This window comes from Spermophilus citellus (genome assembly GCF_964194105.1).
Source record: "Spermophilus citellus genome assembly, chromosome: 11".
In the NCBI taxonomy this organism is placed as follows: Eukaryota; Metazoa; Chordata; class Mammalia; order Rodentia; family Sciuridae; genus Spermophilus; species Spermophilus citellus.
This window is the reverse complement of record NC_138192.1, coordinates 97,991,012-98,011,252: the sequence shown is the minus strand read 5'-3', so window position 1 is coordinate 98,011,252 and position 20,241 is coordinate 97,991,012. Positions and strand designations below refer to the sequence as shown.

Below are 20,241 nucleotides of genomic sequence, written 5' to 3'. Positions count from 1 at the left end.
GGAGGCATTTCTCAGTATAGGGTATCTGAAGTAATTTTTTCTTTTTTAAGGCTGCTATCTTAAGACATAAGTAATTTAAGGTTTGGCTGTAAAACTTGCTTTCTTTGGAGAAAGCAAAGTGTGTATTTATTCAAAGATGAAAAAGGCATACTTGGACTTTCTAGGTTGTATTCATAATTGCTTTTCTCATCATTGTATAATGTTCTCCTTATCATGGACTCTTTTAAGTGAATCACCTGGATTTGGAGGGCCTCATTTGAAAGTGAATATGGAAAAGATGGTTGAAAAATTTAGGTGAACCAGTAGTCATTTCTCCTTTCTTTTCTACCTTTATAGATTACCCCCCCCATCTCTCCTTTTACTCAGCTTCATTGCATCATGTCCAAAGCACCCCTCTTGCTGCTGTGTGTTGCCCTGGTGCTAACTGGGCATGTGCATGGAGCCACACTGAGAAATGAAGACAAGTGGAAGCCACTCAGCAACCCTAGAAATCGTGATCTGGTAAGAACACATCTGGGACATGCTGAATATAAGGTGGAACTGGCACCTCTCTGAAATTATGCACACTGTGTCCTGTATTGTAGAGCAGAGTTGAGAAGAGGCTACCAGGAGTTGAGGATTTCCATAAGGACAGGTCCAATGTTTTGCTAGTTGAGTGGTGGGCATTCTATTGTTTCTCTGGCCAGTTCACATTTATTTCTGTAAGGAGAAACATTTATATTTAGAAATGATCTTATGCATACTCAGCACATGACATTTGTAAATGTCTTATATACACATTGACTTTATAGCCTTGATTCCTAATACATACACAAAATAATGTAATTGTGGTGTGTGCCTGTAATGCCAGTTACTTGGGAGGCTGAAGCAGGAGGATCACAAGTTTGAAGCCAGCCTTAGCAGCAACATAGTAAGACACTTTCTTTTTTATTTATTTATTTTTTAGTTGTAGATGGACAGCATGCCTTTTTTTCACTTATTTATTTTTATGTGGTGCCGAGGATCGAACCCAGTGTCTCACATCTGCGAGGCAATCGCGCTACCACTTGAGCCACATCCCCAGCCCAGTAAGATACTCTCTTAAAAAATAAAAAGCGGCTGGGTTACACACCTGTAATCTCGGGGACTGAAGCTGGAGGATTAAAAGTTTGAGGCCAGCCTCAACAACTTAGCAAGGCCCTAAGCAACTTAGTGAAACCCTATCTCAAAAAGAAAAAAGAAAAAAGGGTTGGGGGGTACAGCTCAGTGGTTAAGCACTCCTGGATTCAATCCCCAGTACCTGAAAAAATAAGTAAATAGTATAGCAGGGAATTGGTTTTTGCTCAACATAAACTGTACTGATGATAACATAGACAATCATACAACCAACATTTGCAAAACTTAATCACAAAAATTGGAAAGTGACCCTGCATAGTTATCAACCTACTAAGCATATTTTCAACATATGGTTATCTAGAAAATAGAATTCAGAAGACCAGTAAAAATTCTAAAGCATGCCAAATACAATAAACATGCTGATATGACTATTTCAAATATATTTTTTTCTAAATAAAATGATGTGAAATGTAGATTAGAATAATTAAACCAGTAGTACTTTGCCCAGTTTCTATGTGTTTGTTTCCTAAACAGAATCTGAAAAACACTTACTTAAAGAGAGACTACTGCCAAGGGCAGCAAATGGCTCTCTCCTTCAGCAGAAGAGACACTGAGCTAATAAATGTGGAGTTCAGATTCATTTATGAACTCAGTACTCAGAGGGCTCACAATGAATCCTGCCTGTGGTGCTATTATGATTGACATTCCTCTCTTAGAATTTTTCATCAGCAATGGTGAATGATCTTGTTTAGGGTTGAAATGTAAGAAAGATGGTAGGAGGAGAGGAGGAGGAGACAAACTGAAGCTTGAACTTCTCTTTCTGGATTTTCAACCTTCTGCTTCTTAGATTAGTCTTAAAGTCAATTCAGGGAGAGAAAAGGAGAGGAAAAAAATTCATATTTGAGTTGTGATGTTTCATTTACATGTGGCAATGAATATTTTCTTTCTCTCTAGTTTTTCAGAAGCCTTCAGGCATATTTTAAGGGCAGAGGTCTTGATCTTGGGAGGTTTCCAAATACTTTCTCCATGAACGAGAATCCCAGACCTCTCTCTTTCCAGCCAGAACTGATAGCTGCTGCGTTTGCAGACTATGAAGAACAGAAAAATTCCTTTCCCAATTACCTCAAAGGCTGAAAGTTTCCTCTGAGCTCGGGTAAAAGTTGTTGCTTTATTCCCAAGATCTAACCAAACATGCAAATCAGCCATAAGTAGAGATTTATATTTCTTTGAAAAGTGACTTATTTCCTCAGATAAAAAAGTGCTTAGTTCTGATAATACTCATAACTATTAAATATTTGAGTTTGGTTTGAATATTTTATAGTATGGCTTTTAAAAATAATAGTTACAAATTTAAGCATATATTTCTAGGGATACATATATTGAAATATTGAATTGTTACTCTTAATAGAATGATTAAATTAATTAAATATCACATACTCTTACCTACAGCTTTTTTCAGACCATGTCATATAGCTAAGTTATGTAGAAAATCATACACAAAGAAATATATCAAATTGAGCAGTTGGGTTAAATAAAAAATAAAAGTTAAAAGAATGGTTCTTTTGAAGGGAAAATCGAACTCATAGAACTCGAGTTTCCTAATTTAGAGAAAAACAAGGTAAAATATTAGTAAAGATGGCATTTATGGGGTTGTGAATGTAGTTCAGTGGTAGATGCTTGCCTAGCATGTACGAGGCCCTAGGTTCAAGTCCCAGCACTGCCAAAAAAAAAATCATGTTTAAGACTTGAATTTAGTATTCTTATTACTTTAGCCTTCTATATGTACTATTTAAAAAGAAGCAGGTTATGGTACATTTCAAGAAAATACATTATGGTTCTAGCATATTAGCATCTTGTTTGGCTGAATAATAAACAGAATGGAATCATAGTTAAAATCTTTTCCCATTCTTCTACATATTGGTGAAATTGTGAGGAAGCATAACCACTGTTATATTTCATTGTATTTTTGAGAGGGTTTTCATTATTAGTTCTCTAAAATGAGATGATTAAAAGAAATAATGATCCTTATTTTTTAAAAAATATGCAATTTGTGATGTGAAATATGAACTTGAATACTATCCTAAGATGAAAAAATAAAATGGAATAAACAGAAAGATATTAATAAAGTTTTTCCTTGACTATTTTTCATAAACAGACTGTAGGGTATCAGTAGCTAAAACAGAATAATCATTAATACCATAGTTCCTATTTTGGTATGAGGTATATAAATTGCTTGTAAGCCTCAGTTTCTTCATTTGTAATTGCAGATACTAATCTCTACCTCACAGAAAGTATCACAGAAGTACTAAATAGATACTTTACTGTAAGCATGGAATGAGGTAATATAGGAGTTATTCAAAGTTGTGAAAGAAGCTGAGATTCTGATTTGGAGTAATTTCATAATTATGAGCTCTATATTTCTAATAGCTCTGATATAAAAATGAGAACCAAAAGTTTTCATTGAATTATGTTGAGTTGGCTGTCTTTGTCTTAATTTTCTATTTCATTGTAACATTTCCTTGTTCTTTCAGGAGTCAAGGCCATTTTAAAACTACAGAAGCAGCTTCTCTTTAGAACTATTCCACCATGGTCGTGGCTAAACTTTTGTGTGTTACTTCTCCTTTATGCTTATTTGTCGATTTGTAATGATTTTATTCTACATACCCATATTTATATATAAATATTTGGACCTTTGGGATGTTTGTGACTTATGTGCATATTTTGGAGTGTTTTTTCCCTTCTATTATCATATTGATGTAGAGCACTGCATGTATTTATAGGACTCACAAAAACATGAAAAAAAGACATCATAGGTGAAAAGATAATAATCTTCCAAATTAGATATTTTCCTTAAAAACTCACAATATTAGTTTCATACCAAATGAGAGTACGTCGAAATGGAAGCAAGCAGATATGGGATTCTAGGAGGTACCAAGGTCTCTGGAAGATGCTCTCATGCTAATATATTCAGAGGCTGACATTGTGCTAAATCAAATATTCTAGCTACACTCAGTCTTCAGTCTGTGGAACACAACCTCCTCAAGAAGAGAGAGGAGAAACAGGAGGATTTCTATTCTTTTCCAACCAACCTCCTCTCCTCATCATAGTGTGTTCTAAATTATACTAATTCCCATATGCTCATTTGGAATGACTACCTGTGCTATATCATTATGGATAGTTATATCATTTTCTCTGTGATTCCTGCAAAAGAAACACTGTACTAGAATATGAACATCAATGTCCTAACAATGTTAATCTGTATGTTCCAAAATAGTTTTAGTGGGTTTTTGTGGATTGTCAATACTGAATATCAAGAATAAAACGTTTATGTAAGAATAAATTCTGCCTAGTTTGATGTATTTTATTGTAGTTAGTTGTAAACATGTCTGTTTTCCCTGGAGGATTGTGAGGTCTTGGTGAGAAAAATATCATGTCTAATCCCCCCTTTTTTTTTTTTTGGTACCAAGGATTGAACTCATGGTCACCCAACCACTGAGCCATATCCCCAGCCCTATTTTGTATTTTATTTAGAGAAAGGGTCTCACTGAGTTGCTTGGCACCTCACTTTTTGCAGAGGCTGGCTTTTGAACTCACAATCCTCCTTTTTTAGCCTCCAGAGCCACTGAGAAAATAAGCATACAGGACTCCTCCTGGCTCCATTTTTTTTTCTCCTGAGGCTAGCACAATGGCTAGCATGTAGCAAGTGTTCAATAAACCTTGTTAAATTGAAGTAATTGTGCCCTACTCTACTATCCTTCACACTATAATGGAAGCTGCTTTTAGTTGACAAAATTATTCTTTCCCATTAAAATATAAGTAATTATTGATAAGCATAGCTTTTATAAGGAAGAGAGTGTTTCACTGCTATTGAATTCCTTTCAAAGTACCAGTGGTTTTCCTTTTCTCACTCCTACTCCACCACTGGGTGTCAAGACCACCACAAAGGGAGTGCTTATCAGCATCAGGACCTTTGAAAAGGAAAGACACTCACATAGGATTTAGGCAAGAGCTTGCAAAGTCTCAGGGCAGAATTTTGCATCCTTCAGCTGCAAAATTCATCACAATTAGTAGCTGTTGATAGCAGCCCTTACTCCACATTGCCTTGAGGTCCATAATGATGATGCTATTTATTTATTTATTTATTTTTTATTGGTTGTTCACAACATTACAAAGCTCTTGACATATCATATTTCATACATTAGATGCTATTGATACCTCGGGTTACTGGTGACGAGTTCTGCTCCCTCACATGTTGAAGTATAACATTAGAGAAGCACGCCAAAGCAAGCATACAAAGCAGGGTTCATTTAAAAAGGGGGGTAACAGACTTCTCCCAGGAGGGAGAAGGGGGCCATAGCTGGTATCCTAAGAAACGAGGCGTTCTGCCTTTTTTTAATATGTCCTAGGCTTCCTTTATTCTCCTGCTCACTTCCCCTATCTCTCTCCTTCCTTCCTAGATGACTAGGCCCAGGAGATGCTCAGTGGGATGGCCAAAAGGTGAGAAGCAGATGGATGGGATAAGACCATCCAGGGACACATTAACAACTTTATAACTCCCTGTAAGAGGTGAGGGGCAATTCCTGGGACAGGTTACCTTAGCAACAGGTTGGAGCAGGGGCAGGTTCTTGATAGGGTGGAGGAAGGGCTCTGAAGGAATTAACATTTCAATCCTTCAGGGGACAGTCTCCAACTTCTGGAGCTCACTCAAATTGGCCTCCTTGATCTGACCTGACTCAATTTACCTATCTATACTGACTGCCTGTCTAATTCTGGCTTCACTGTTGGCATTTGGAGAAGGCAAAATCTTCACTTTGTGTCAATTCTGGTCTTCACACCACCCCTGGGAAACAGAAAAATTGTTAGGAAATAGAAGAACTGTAGTCTTTCTTTGAACAGAAATAAATGTTCTGCAAATGTTCAAGGGGTCTGTGGTACTCCTCTACTTAGGACCTTGGCAGCCTCCCACCACTGACCCTGCTCTTTTTCAGTGAGGACCCCATTCTCAGGACATAGCCTATTGTTCTCTGTCTCAGATCTAGTTTGGTCAAGAACTGTTGAGAGTATGGTTGTATTGTATTTGTAAGCTACACAATAGTTTTCTACATTTTCATCAATCCAGGCAGTCACATGAAACTCCGGTCTGAGACAATTGGCTTTATTTCTCATGATGTGACAGGCAGCATGAATTTTATATTCATGTGGGTTCTCCTCATCCCCCAAATATTGAAGGAGGGCATGCAAATGTGGGTTCAGGGGCATGCTTGGCACAAGTGGGTTTGTGCCAAAGGTGAGGAGCTCCAAACTAGGAAATTCCTACTCTTATAATGGGGCTGCTTGCAGAAATGCTCAAACTTTGCCCTAGAGAGAAACATCATCTTTATTATACTGATCATAAAACAAAACTCTATGTCCCAGAAAGAAGCACTATCTCTACTTTTGAGCATGTTTGCTCTATAAAGAGAAATGTACCACAAGCTTTTGCAGAAAAGTGAAAGTTCATGGAAAAATGGCCTCCCCAAAAGTGTCACAGCTCTTCCTGACTCCTTCTCTTGACAAGAAAAAAGAATGGAGAAATCTCTTCTCTCTATACTCTCTTAATTCTCTCGTCATGGTATAAATTCAATGTTCTTCTTCCTTCAGACTTCCCATTTTGATTCTCAAAAATCAGTCTGAAGAACCAAAATGTTTCTTCTTGCTTTTTTCATTATTGCTGTAACAATTCTGCTTCATCACAAGGTAATGTGGATGCCGCTGACTCACCAGGGGACAAATCACTACCAGGAAGTGGGGAAAAGAAAAACAGAAAGATTTAAAGTTCAAGTTACTCAAGTGTGTTCTGACTTCTAAAAGAACTTTCACGTCATCAAGATTCTCCACCCACCCCTTGTGCATTGCTTCCTTCTTCTTTAACGGAAATCTGTACCTTCAGATTTGTTATTCCCAAATTCTAGGTATCCAACAATAAAACAAGCTAATCTAAACCATCTGGGTCTTAGAGTGTTTTTACCAATTTACCATCCCCTCTTGCTTTGATTCTTTTCTTTTTCCCTAGGAGAGTTAGAACTTGAGACTCTTGACTTCTTAGATGCAGATTCCGACTGCCTGGAAAACTTCAGGGGAAAATTCCTACAAATAATTTCTGTGGATTACCTTGACATATCCCACTTGTTCACCTTTCACATTTTATACCCTGATAGTACTGTGAGGATTCTTCCTTTTGAGAAAGGGTATGAGATATTTTTTTCTCTCACCCAGCAGCCCTGCTTTTGCAGGTCCTGGCTTCTCATTCTGCCATCCTACTGCTGCTTAATTTCACCTGGATTGTCATAAAGATGGTCAAATGACAGACTCCCTGTAACTGTCTCTAACATTAGCTACATACCAAGCTATACTCTCCACACCTCAACTCCCTTGCACACAGTTTCAAGTGCACTTTCATTTCCATTCAATTTAACTCACAAACATGTTTTGAATACAAATTACTGGACTAGAGTAGGGTTTATGATGACACATGAGCTAGTGCTATTCTCAAAATGATTCCAAGTAGTCTCTAGATTAGGATATGAAGAGACACAGTAAATCAGAGTGTGGAGTTGAAAAACAGCTTCATTAAGGGGAGGACAGTAAATCATCACAATTTCAAACATGGGATTTAAAGCCAGAGATCAGGGATCAAATCCTGGTTCTAGGGCCCTGGTGTAGTTCAGTGGTAGAATGGGTGCTTAGCATACCCGAGGCCCTAAATTCGATCCCTAGCACCGAAAATGAAATTAAGAAATCCTGATTCTAGTATTTACTAGTAACTCCACTGTGGCATTGGGAATAACAACTTTCTTGACAGATGTACTTAATTTGTACGACAGTAGTTGCCCTAAATGGCATCAGCCTATAAACTCATCAAGTATTGAGAAGACGCCTGAGGAAAGCCAGATTTTGAGGATTTATGGAAAATGGGAAAACTGAAGGTGTCAGACGAAGGTGATGTGGTTTAAGGGGTAAATTGTGGGAGGACTTCAGTTTTCTGCAGCAGGAGCTATATGGAAAGTCCGCACGTGGCAGAGCAGTTAAATTAAGGGGGGAAATCATTACAGCCAAGACCGGATTAATTTCTTAAAAATAAGAATAAAAACAATTTCGTGGAGTGAAGGGAGATTATCTAGATTTTAAAAGTCTCTTTGAAGCACGTTTTTTCCCACCTGCCCCAAAGTTTTCATCAGTAGGCGGGGGGGGGGGGGCAGCCCTGCGTGAGAAGGATCCACCGCGCGGCCTGGCGCACCACGCGGGGGCTGGTGGAAGAAAGCCCCTGGCCTGGCGCCCCAGCGGAACCCGAGCGCGGTGTCTGCGGCGCGGGCCGGGCAGGTTTCCTTGGAGCACGAGGTGTTCCCCCTCTCCGCGGCCCCAGCGCCGAGTAGAGTCGCTGCTTTCCTCTTCTTTGTTCCGGTGGTTGGTGCTGATTAAACCGACCCTGCAGACATGTCGGGGTTCAGCCCGGAACTCATCGACTACCTGGAAGGGAAAATCTCCTTTGAAGAGTTCGAAAGGCGGAGAGAAGAGAGAAAAACCCGTGAGAAGAAAGTGAGATGCCCACTCTCTCGTCCTAAAACACTTAGGTGTGGGGGACCCAGGTGACCCTTCCGCAGTGACAGGATGGGCCCAGAAGTCCCAGAAGCTTTTTCCTACTAATACCGAAACTCCGGTTTTCACCCCTCGTCCCTGTGCTAAGATCCTCTTAAAACATTTTCCCCTACCGAAAAGCTTTTGTCTCGGTGGTAACTTCTTCCCTTTTTTGCCAAGTGGTAAATTTTTATTTGAGCCTAGCTTAATGCTGGTAGGTTACTTGGGAGCAGGGAGAAGACTTTGGAGTCAGAATGTTTGACTAGTTCTAGTCCTAGGTGTGCCAGTAAGTCGTTTGTGATCGAGGGTGGGTAGCTCACTTCTGTGGGCCCCAGTGTCTCTATTTCTGGTATCAAGCCCAGGGCCTAGCCCACGGTAGCCCTGCACGCTGCTCCAGAGCTAAACCTTAAACCCTGAGCTCCCGTTTTTGATGAGTCCGCGCTGGTGAGATATTGTCTTCCACGAAGTGAACCAAATTGATAAGAAAGTCTTCACTCATACTTCATTTTTCATACTTAGAAAATATCTGCACTTTGTACATCTTCTCGCTTACTTGAAGTCTCAGGGAAAATAAAAGTGAACATTTTGAAGTTAGCTGATGGTTTCTTGAGTAAGTGACCCATGTCTTTGTTGAAAGTATTAGATTAGTGAGAAAATCACTTTTATTATTTATTATTCTTTACAAATGACTTATTATGACCGGAGGAACAGACCTAAGTACTTGCTTTGACAGTATTCAAATTTAAATCCATATATGGTGTCTAGGTCCAGGCTGTATAAATAAAAGTTAAGGCAAAGCTAAATTTGAGGAGAGCTAAATCTGCACTAGTTTTTGGAATCAATTAAGTTAATTTTCAATCACAGAGTCTTCAGGAAAAAGGAAAATTATCAGCTGAAGAAAACCCAGATGATTCTGAAGTTCCATCATCATCAGGAATTGAATCTACCAAATCCCAGGACAAAGATGCCAATGAAGGTATGTTTAGATCATTTGCTATGTGCATTAAATATTAAGAGTACCTGGGGCTGGGGTTGTGGCACAGCAGTGGAGCGCTGGCCTCCCACGTGCGGGGCCCTAGGTTCCATCCTCAGCACCACATAAGAATAAATAAGTGAAATAAAGGTATTGTGTTCAACTACAACTAAAAAATATTTTTTAAAAAAGAGTACCTAAGCAGAGTAATTTAGTGAAAACATTTTCTTAATTGAAGTGGTATTATTTTTTAGTAGATTATGGATGATTTTTAGTTTCCTTTTTAAAAATATATTTTCTCAGTCTTCTAATGTCAATGTGTGTTTCTTTTGAGAATGAAAAGAGTTCTTAAAACTGTTTTTGCAATTCAGGTTTATTAATCAATGCTATTGTTACACTGTAGTTTTCATACAGCAAAATGCACTGATTTTAAGCACATAGTTTACTATTTTACAAAAGTATGTACACCCATGTTTTTGCTCAGTCGTGGCATAGGATGTTTCCATTCCCTAGAAAGTTCATTGGCATCCCTTTTTAAATTTAAAAAAAAAAATTCTAATTAGTTATATATGATATCAGAATGCATTTTGATTCATTGTCTACAAATGGAACACAACTTTTCGTGTCTCTGGTTGTACACAATGTAGAGTCACACCACATGTGAAGTGGTATTATTGATTGCCCAGTTTATCAGGAGCATGGTGCTTTGTATGTAGTAGCTGATCCATTAATATTAGTCATTATATGATAATAGTTATTTTAAACTATGATAATAGTTATTTTAAAGTGTTTCAAATTGATGTATTTGTTTGGTGACCTTTGTAGTCATTATTTTTAAAATTGGGCCTCTCAATTGGTGACTAATTTCAGATCATACTCACCTAGATTGTAATGAGTCACACTTCTGTATAAACTCCCTTTTCAAACCATGTCAGACTGGAAGGTGAGTTGGCTGCTCAGATGGGACTTCACACACATTGTTATTATGGTGTGCTGCCTCATTCTAGGATCCAGTCCTAAGCTTTGAATGTCCAGATATTAAATTTGGTTAGTACATTGAAGACTAATTAAACTCATCAGAGCTTAATGGATGAAATAATATGCAAATCTGTTAAGTTGTAGGGATTGATACACCTAATGATCAGAATGCAAATAGCTCATTATATCCATTTCCCATGTTAAGTTACCAAATATGCTGAATTGTCAATTAGAATGTACCTATAGAGTCTGATGAAGGACTAAACTAAACTCTAGTTTTGGGGGGTAAACGTATAGACTGGCTCTTTTCTCTTTGAACACATATGCACACAAGAGAACACACAGAAAACAAACAAGCTTTATTCCTACCTCCCTGGACCACATGAGGATGAAAGGGTAAAGGAAGGAAATTGGGGTTACACTTTCTTACTTTGCCATGCAAGTGGTGTGGGAAAGCGACTGAAGTTCTACAATCTATGGGTCCTTCTTTATTTGCTCAGGGAATAAGCACCTCTTTTATAGTTAGTCTTTGAGGTATAAATCTAACAGCAGGAACACTGAGTGCTTGTCAGTCTTATTGCCTAAAGTTGACCTCAAGAGCTGGCCATCAGGCCCTCCCTTTAAAAAAAAAAAAAAAAAAAAAGAAGTTCAGCTGAGTCCAGTTTTGGATCATTAGAGCAGAGAGGCAAGAACCGGCTGGCCTCACCTGGAACAATAACCTTAGTTTTTAAAGATGTAAGTTTCCCTGTTTCTTAAGAAGGAATTGTCCCAGAACCCTTCAAAGACTATTGGAGAGTGTGAGCATGTTTTCAGAATAGAAGGGATTACTTTTGAACAAGCTTTGGCAAAAGCTACTTATTGAAATATGTGGTCTTTTTAGTATCATTTATTTTTCTTCCTGGACCTTGCTCTTGCGTTCCTTTCCTACATACCACACAGATAGGGTCTTTTAATTTCATATTCAATTCATCATTACTGATATTTAAAACTACAATTTTTATATATTAACCTTGTATCCTACAACCTTGTTAAATTAATGTATTCTGACAGTTGTATTTAGATTCTTTTGGATCTCCTATATATGATCATGTCATCGGTAATGATAATATGATAATTTTATTTCTTCCTTGCCATCTTTTGCCCCCCCCTTTTTTTTTTAACTTGGTTAAGACATCCAGTAAAATGAGTAAAATATTGAATGGAAGTGGTGCCAACAGGAATTTTTGTTTTAATCTCAGTAACTTTCAATAATTCACCATAAATTGATAAACTATGGAAAGTTGTTAAGATTTTTTCCCCCCCAGTACTGGGGATTGAATCCAGGGGATATGTGCCACTAAGCTACATTCCCAGCCCTTTTTGTTTTTATTTTGAGACAAGGTCTTGCTAAGTTGCCCAGACTGGCCTGGAACTTGCCATCCTCTTGTCAGCCTCTTGAGTCATGAAATTATAGGCATGTGCCACCATGATTCGCCAATAGATAATTTTCATTAAAGTAAAGATCATTCCTTTCATTTCTAGTTGACGAAGACTATTAGGAATGAATTGTATTTTAGCAGATTATTCTTTTTTTTTTGGAGGTGGGGAGGTACCAGGGATGGAACTCAAGGGCACTCAGCCACTGAGCCACATCCCCAGCCCTGTTTTGTATTTTAAATAGAGATGGGTCTTACTGAGTTTCCTAGCACCTTCCTTTTGCTAAGGCTGGCTTTGACCTAGAGATCCTCCTGCCTCAGCTTCCTGAGCCACTGGGATTATAGTTATGCTTCACCATGCCCAGGTTGCAGATTATTCTTCAAGATGATCATATGATTTTTCTTTTATCTTTTTTTTCCTCCTGTGATGAACTTGGCATCTTTCTTTTCATCTTTGTTTTGGATGTTCAGAATTTTTGAATATGATGTTTATGACTTCTTAATAATAATTACTTATTTGTTATTCAGAACATGTAGCTTTTAAAACCTTTTCTTCCTTAAGTATTACTTCATTTTTTTTCCTTTAACATGACTATTTCATTTATTCAATATCTTTGGGGTTTGAAGTGTTTCATATAACTGAACGGGCTTAAAGGTTTTTGAATATAGTATTTAAAATTTTAACTGTTTTTTTTTTTTTGGAATTTTTCTAAAATGTGTTCTATGTCTCTGCTTTATTTAACAGAAAAATGACTTCTGAATTTAACCTTTTCTTCATCATTAAGAAGGTTGTTATGAACATATAAAAATCATTCTACTGTAATAGTATCCTAATATGCAGATGAAGTATGTCAGGTTAATTTTGTTTCTGAAATAATAATGCTATTTTAATACTACTAGTATAAATAATAGTAAATTATTAGTAAAAATGATAATGCTATTTAAATACTATTAGTAAATTAGTAGTATTTAGTGAGGTTTTACTGTGTGCTGGCTTATTCTAAGCACTTATACAGGGCCTCAGTGATTTGTCCAAGGTTATATAGCTATTGATAGATGGAGATAGAATTTGAAACCAGGCAACTTGGCTGTATAGCTCTCATATCTACCTACTGTGCTGTACCATGTGGGTTCTACCATATGCTTGTTTAGTTCTTGGGTCTGTGTCTTACAAATAAAAACATCTTTTCCCCTCTTTGTTTTTAACATTATGTGTTTCTGATTTTTTCACTTAATATTTACCTCCATATCCAGATGAGCCATAAAGGAGGAGTTGGCTTTCCAACAGAGCAGAAAACATGGCTTTGTGACAACTTTATTCTTTGGGTTGTTTTTGGGGGGTGTTTGTTTACCTTTTTTTTTTTTTTTTAATTCAAATGTGATGTTGCTGGAGTCAGAAAATTATATTCCAGAAAACCAGAAAATACTTTTTCCTTTCAAACCCTGAGTGTTCCAAAGGTTTTATCCCTGCCTCCAATCTTACTGCCTCTTTCTGTAGGAGAAACATCAGATGGAGTGAGTAAGTCAGTTCACAAGGTGTTTGCTTCCATGCTTGGAGAGACTGAAGATGATGAGGAGGAAGAGGAAGAGGAGGAGGAAGAGGAGGAAACACCTGAGCAACCAACTGCAGGCGATGTATTTGTATTGGAGATGGTTCTCAATCGTGAAACCAAGAAAATGATGAAAGTAAATTACTTATTTTATATTTCTTTTTAGAGAATTTATATGTAAAATCTTGGTTATCACACTATAGTTTTGCTATTTGAAGGTATGCAGTATATCTCAATATTTTTTTAAATCAACTTCATTCTGAGTGGATAAATTTGACAGGAAGATTGTTTTTGTGCATATGTGTGTTATTGACACTTAAGCCCAGGGCCTCACACATGCTAGACAAGTGCTCTATCACTGAGTTATATCCCTAACCCGAAGGAGGATATAGTAGAGTAAATCATAATATGTTTCTTGGCATGTACATCCATTTTGCAGCATTATAATTTGTTGTTCTAATTAGCAGTTAGTAATTTCCTGACCACTTTGATTTTTGTTTATTAGATATTTTACTGTGTTTTGAACTTTTCTACTGTAGAGTTTTTTGTTTGTTTTTTTGTAGTTTAATTTCTTAGGTGCCCCTCTGGAAAATATCATAGAATAATTCTGTTCTTTTTTGCACCTGAGTTTTAGATTTTTTTCCTCCAATGTAGACTTTAAGGCTAAAGAGTCAATAGTTGCAACCATTTAGTCCTTAGTTCTAAGTTTAGAAGATTAAAAAGTTTTAAAGGGAACTTTCAGTTTCTTTATGTTCTGTATTTACTAATGTCATTGGAATTGAAATCTAATACTTTACTATATTTTATCTGGATGTCATTTTTCTTCCATGCAGGAGAAGAGGCCTCGGAGTAAACTTCCCAGAGCTCTGAGAGGTCTCATGGGTGAAGCCAATATTCGCTTTGCTCGAGGAGAACATGAAGAGGCAATATTGATGTGCATGGAAATCATAAGACAAGGTGTTTTATGTGGGGAATTTATTGATAATAGCAGTTTTTTTTTTTAATTATTTTATTGTTGGTTGTTCATAACATTACATAGTTCTTAACATACCATATTTCACAGATTGATTCAAGTGGGTTATGAACTCCCATTTTTACCCCGTATACAGATTGCTGTGTCACATCAGTTACATTTCCATTGATTTACAAATTGCCTTTCTAGTGACTGATGTATTCTGCTGTCTATCCCATTCTCCACTGTACCCTCACCCCTCCCCTCCCCTCCCCTACTCTCTCTCCATCCCCTCTACTATAAATCGTTTCTTCCACTTATATAATTTTCCTCCTACTCCTCCTTTCCTCTTATATGTAATTGTGTATAACCCTGAGGCTCACCTTCCAGTTCCATGCAATTTCCCTTAACTCTCACTTTCCCTCCCGCCTATCATCCCTGTTTAATGTTAATCTTCCTCAAGCTCTTCGTCTCTACCCTGTCCTTGGTTACTCCCCTTATATCAAAGAAGACATTTGACATTTGTTTTTTAAGGATTGGCTAGCTTCACTTAGCATAATCTGCTCTAATGCCATCCATTTCCCTCCAAATTCTATGATTTTGTCATTTCTTATTGCAGAGTAATACTCCATTGTGTATAAATGCCACATTTTTTTAATCCATTCATCTATTGAAGGGCTTCTAGGTTGGTTCCACAGTCTTGCTATCGTGAATTGTGCTGCTATGAACATCGATATAGCAGTGTCCCTGTAGCATGCTCTTGTTAGGTCTTTAGGGAATAGACCGAGGAGGGGAATAGCTGGGTCAAATGGTGGTTCCATTCCCAACTTTCCAAGAAATCTCCATACTGCTTTCCAAATTGGCTGCACCATTTTGCAGTCCCACCAACAATGAACAAGTGTACCCATTTCCCCACATCCTCGCCAGCACTTGTTGTTGTTGGATTTTTTGATGGCTGCCAATCTTACTGGAGTGAGATGGTATCTTAGGGTGGTTTTGATTTGCATTTCTCTGACTGCTAGCGATGTTGAGCATTTTTTCATGTACTTGTTGATTGATTGTATGTCCTCCTCTGAGAAGTGTCTGTTCAGGTCCTTGGCCCATTTGTTGATTGGGTTATTTGTTATCTTATTATCTAATTTTTTGAGTTCTTTGTATACTCTGGATATTAGGGCTCTATCTGAAGTGTGTGGGGTAAAGATTTGTTCCCAGGATGTAGGCTCCCTGTTTATCTCTCTTATTGTTTCTTTTGTTGAGAGAAAACTTCTTAGTTTGAGTAAGTCCCATTTGTTGATTCTGGTTGTTAACTCTTGCGCTATGGGTGTCCTATTGAGGAATTTGGGGCCTGACCCCACAGTATGTAGATCATAGCCGACTTTTTCTTCTATCAGACGCCGTGTCTCTGATTTAATATCGAGCTCCTTGATCCATTTTGAGTTAACTTTTGTGCATGGCGAGAGAAAGGGATTCAGTTTCATTTTGATGCAAATGGATTTCCAGTTTTCCCAGCACCATTTGTTGAAGATGCTATCCTTCCTCCATTGCATGCTTTTAGCCCCTTTATCAAATATAAGATAGTTGTAGTTTTGCGGATTGGTTACTGTGTCTTCTATTCTGTACCATTGGTCCGCTCGCCTGTTTTGGTACCAGTACCATGCTGTTTTTGTTACTATTGCTCTGTAGTATAGTTTGAAGTCTGGTATCGCTATACCGCCTGATTCACACTTCCTGCTTAGCATTGTTTTTGCTATTCTGGGTCTTTTATTATTCCATATGAATTTCCTGATTGTTTTATCTATTTCTACAAGAAATGCTGTTGGGATTTTGATTGGGATAGCATTGAACTTATAGAGAACTTTTGGTAATATCGCCATTTTGATGATGTTAGTTCTGCCTATCCATGAGCAGGGTATATTTTTCCATCTTCTGAGGTCTTCTTCTATGTCTCTTTTTAGGGTTCTGTAGTTTTCATTGTATAGGTCTTTCACCTCTTTTGTTAGATTGATTCCCAGGTATTTTATTTTTTGGGGGGATATTGTGAATGGAGTAGTTGTCCTCATTTCTGTTTCAGAGGATTTGTCGCTGATATACAGGAATGCATTTGATTTATGCGTGTTGATTTTATATCCCGCCACTTTGCTGAATTCATTTATTAACTCTAATAGTTTCTTTGTAGACCCTTTTGGGTCTGTTAGGTATAGAATCATATCGTCTGCAAATAGTGATAATTTAAGTTCTTCTTTTCCTATTTTTATGCCTTTAATTTCTTTCGTCTGTCTAATTGCTCTGGCCAGTGTTTCGAGGACTATGTTGAACAGAAGTGGTGAGAGAGGGCATCCCTGTCTTGTACCAGATCTTAGAGGGAATGCCTTCAATTTTTCTCCATTTAGGATGATGCTGGCCTGTGGCTTATCATAGATTGCTTTAACAATGTTGAGGAATGATCCTGTTATCCCTAATTTTTCTAGAGTTTTGAACATAAAGGGATGCTGTACTTTGTCGAATGCCTTTTCTGCATCTATCGAGATGATCATATGGTTCTTATTTTTAAGTCTATTGATGTGGTGAATAACATTTATTGATTTCCGTATATTGAACCAGCCTTGCATCCCAGGGATGAATCCTACTTGATCATGGTGTATAATTTTTTTGATATGTTTTTGAATCCGATTCGCCAGAATTTTATTGAGGATTTTTGCATCTAGGTTCATTAGAGATATTGGTCTGTAGTTTTCTTTCTTTGAAGTGTCTTTGTCTGGTTTAGGAATCAGGGTGATGTTGGCCTCGTAGAATGTATTTGGAAGTTCTCCCTCTTTTTCTATTTCCTGAAATAACTTGAAAAGTATTGGTGTTAGTTCCTCTTTAAAGGTTTTGTAAAATTCTGCTGTATACCCATCCGGTCCTGGGCTTTTCGATAATAGCAGTTTAATAGTCTAATTTTTAAAACAAATGGAGAAGCATTTCAATGTACATTTGCAAATATATTCAGAAACTTAGAGGTGATTGTGGTAACAGTAACTTGCCACATTCACTTCACGTTATTACACAGAAAATAAGGATCATAGGGTATGATTCAGTGAGATATCATTAAGAACTTTCAAGGCTCTTTTTTGCTTTTTAATTTTTTACACTATGGGTTTTAGACTTGTACTGTTATTATTATTTTTAAAAATTTTATTATTGTGGTGCTGGGAATTGCACATACTATGCAAGCACTCTAACACTGAGCTATATACCCAGCTATGTTAATCTTTTTTGAAATGGCAGACACATTATGAATATAGAAGGAAAAAAGAGTGTTTTTTTTCCCCCTTTCATATTCTAGATCAGGCAGTGCTGAGTTATTTTAACCTGTTTTTTGGTAAAGATGCAATTTAAACTTGTCCCCCTATTAACTAAATGGCACATCTTGGGCATATTGCAGGACATCTTCAAAAGTGATTTTTTTTTTTGAACTACTTTTATTTATTATCTTGCTTTGCTGATTATTGTCAGTTGATGTTCCACAGATTGGCTTGGGTAGTTCTGAGACAGTGAAATTTTAATTTGTCATTTTATTATTTTTGCATTTCCTTTTAATTATAATAGGATTGTTTTAGATGTTATAATTTCTTAAATTATTCATTACGGTAATTTGAGGCTACTACTTCTTGTTGTTACTTCGGAAGTAAGAACTCTTTCTTCAGGACATTTCATTTGGTTCCTCCTTTCTATTATTATCTACTATTTTATTTCAGTTTATACTTATTTATTTTTGAATTTTTATTATTATTTTCAGTGTTGGGGATTCAACCCAGGGCCTCATACAGGCTAGGCACACACTCTACCACTGAGCTACATCCCAGTATTAATCTTTGACTTTAATCCTTAGTCTTTGAATTTTATTTTGGAAATAGTATTTTAGAAATGTAGATTAGTCAGTCACTTTGATATCCTGGGGTCAGGTTTTGCTTAGGTGAGTTGAGTTCATCCTATACTCTTTGATGTAGGAACCAGATCGTGAAAATTCATTCCCATGATATAGCTAATGGTTATTGGTATGAACTTAATGAGTTATTGAACCATACTTTGCCTTAGTGAAGAGGGATTTTTCACAAGGAAGATGAGGTAGATGATAGGGTTTTTCATGTTGTATTCTGTTTAAATAAAATAGTGCTTGAACATTATTTTTTAAATGCTAAACATGTATGAAAGTAAAATAAAGCAAATGTAATCTAGTGTTTATTCTAAATTCCATTAAATGGTTTATATAATTCTGATAGTATCATTCTAAAATAATCCACTGTTTGAAGCGTGGGATCAATGTTAGCTCAAGCGACTTCCCTCAGTCAATGGAATTTATTTTTCTAATTCATTATAGCTCCTCTGGCTTATGAGCCATTCTCTACTCTTGCCATGATATATGAGGATCAAGGTGACATGGAGAAGTCATTGCAATTTGAGTTGATTGCTGCACATTTAAATCCTAGTGACACCGAAGAATGGGTTAGATTGGCAGAAATGTCTCTGGAACAAGACAATATTAAGCAGGCAATTTTTTGCTATACAAAAGGTAATTAAACCATTTTTCTCACTTTGATTAGATGTTATGTAATAGGTTGTTTGGTAATTACACTTGCTACTCTGGGCTAAGATGTTGGCTGAAATGTATTTATTTCTCATATTCTGTTATGCCAGAGAATGTATTTGGGGTCCCTTCTCTTCTGTTTATTAGCAACTTTTTTTTTTTTTATATATTGTGAGCTAATATACACAAAAGTTGGTAGATGAGTAGTTTCCCACTGAGGTTATACCATCATCATTTTAGAGAATTAATGTCCTTGAAATTAATGTCACACTAGACTAACCAAATGCGATAATATGGAAATTGAGGTTCTAGCTAGTCTTAGATCAAACCTAGTCAAGTTTTCCTGTGCAGGTAGATTTATTCCAGAATAACCTGCTTGTTATCATTGCAGAATTAAAGTGTTCATTAAATTTTTGAGAAGATGTTGGGTCACACTCTGGTACTTAGCACCTCTTCTTGTGGTAAATATGTAATTTTTATTCCTTTCTTTCTAGCTCTTAAATATGAACCTACTAATGTCCGTTATCTCTGGGAGAGATCAAGCCTTTATGAACAGATGGGTGATCATAAAATGGCTATGGATGGCTATAGGCGTATTTTAAACCTTTTGTCTCCATCTGATGGAGAACGTTTTATGCAATTGGCTAGAGATATGGCAAAGTAAGTTTGGTATGAAGTATGTATGGGTACTCTTATTAATCATCTATTTTTGTAAATCAAAGAATATATTCAAATTAGAATATACTTCTCATTGAGGTACAAGGACCTGTTTACCTTTTATATTTTTTATTGTGCCTAAATACAGAGGTGGGTTTTTAAAAAAATACTTTTCTGTTTCCAAGTGAACTGATGGCTTAGAAAATTTTGTAAATAAGGTTACATTTCCAGTTATCAGAAGCTTGAATACAAAGCATATTTTGAAAGATGATAGGTTTCCAATTTTCCACAACTTAATTGAAGTTGTATATATATCTGTAGTATTTAAAAAAAAATTATTGCACATGTGTCAATGAAATGTTTGTGATCTGGGATTGTCTACAATAATTTATTTTGTGTCAGTACTAAAATAATTTTTAAGATTAAAAAGTTTTCTTGAA

The 20,241-nt window shown here is 36.7% G+C and overlaps 2 protein-coding genes across 3 annotated transcripts in view; both read left to right on the top strand.

Moving 5' to 3' along the window:
- Positions 1 to 378: 378 nt before the first annotated feature.
- Positions 379 to 2,229, top strand: LOC308631165 (uncharacterized protein C2orf66; the record flags this gene model as incomplete). The annotated part of the gene is made up of 2 exons (XM_081262159.1): positions 379 to 501; positions 2,050 to 2,229. 2 exons carry the CDS (start codon positions 379 to 381, stop codon positions 2,227 to 2,229), a joined length of 303 nt encoding a protein of 100 aa, XP_081118285.1.
- A 6,227-nt stretch (positions 2,230 to 8,456) lies between these two features.
- The window catches only part of GTF3C3 (general transcription factor IIIC subunit 3), a 46,462-nt gene continuing 34,677 nt past the window's right edge, over positions 8,457 to 20,241 (top strand). The window contains exons 1-6 of one of the 2 annotated variants that reach the window (XM_081260682.1): positions 8,457 to 8,670; positions 9,574 to 9,685; positions 13,574 to 13,761; positions 14,459 to 14,582; positions 18,938 to 19,129; positions 19,639 to 19,804. In XM_081260682.1, the coding sequence (XP_081116808.1) occupies positions 8,569 to 8,670; positions 9,574 to 9,685; positions 13,574 to 13,761; positions 14,459 to 14,582; positions 18,938 to 19,129; positions 19,639 to 19,804 (884 nt within the window). In that variant the 5' untranslated portion in view covers positions 8,457 to 8,568. Of the gene's footprint in view, positions 8,671 to 8,798; positions 9,320 to 9,573; positions 9,686 to 13,573; positions 13,762 to 14,458; positions 14,583 to 18,937; positions 19,130 to 19,638; positions 19,805 to 20,241 lie in introns of those variants that run through there. The other variant, XM_081260683.1, reaches the window with a different exon arrangement.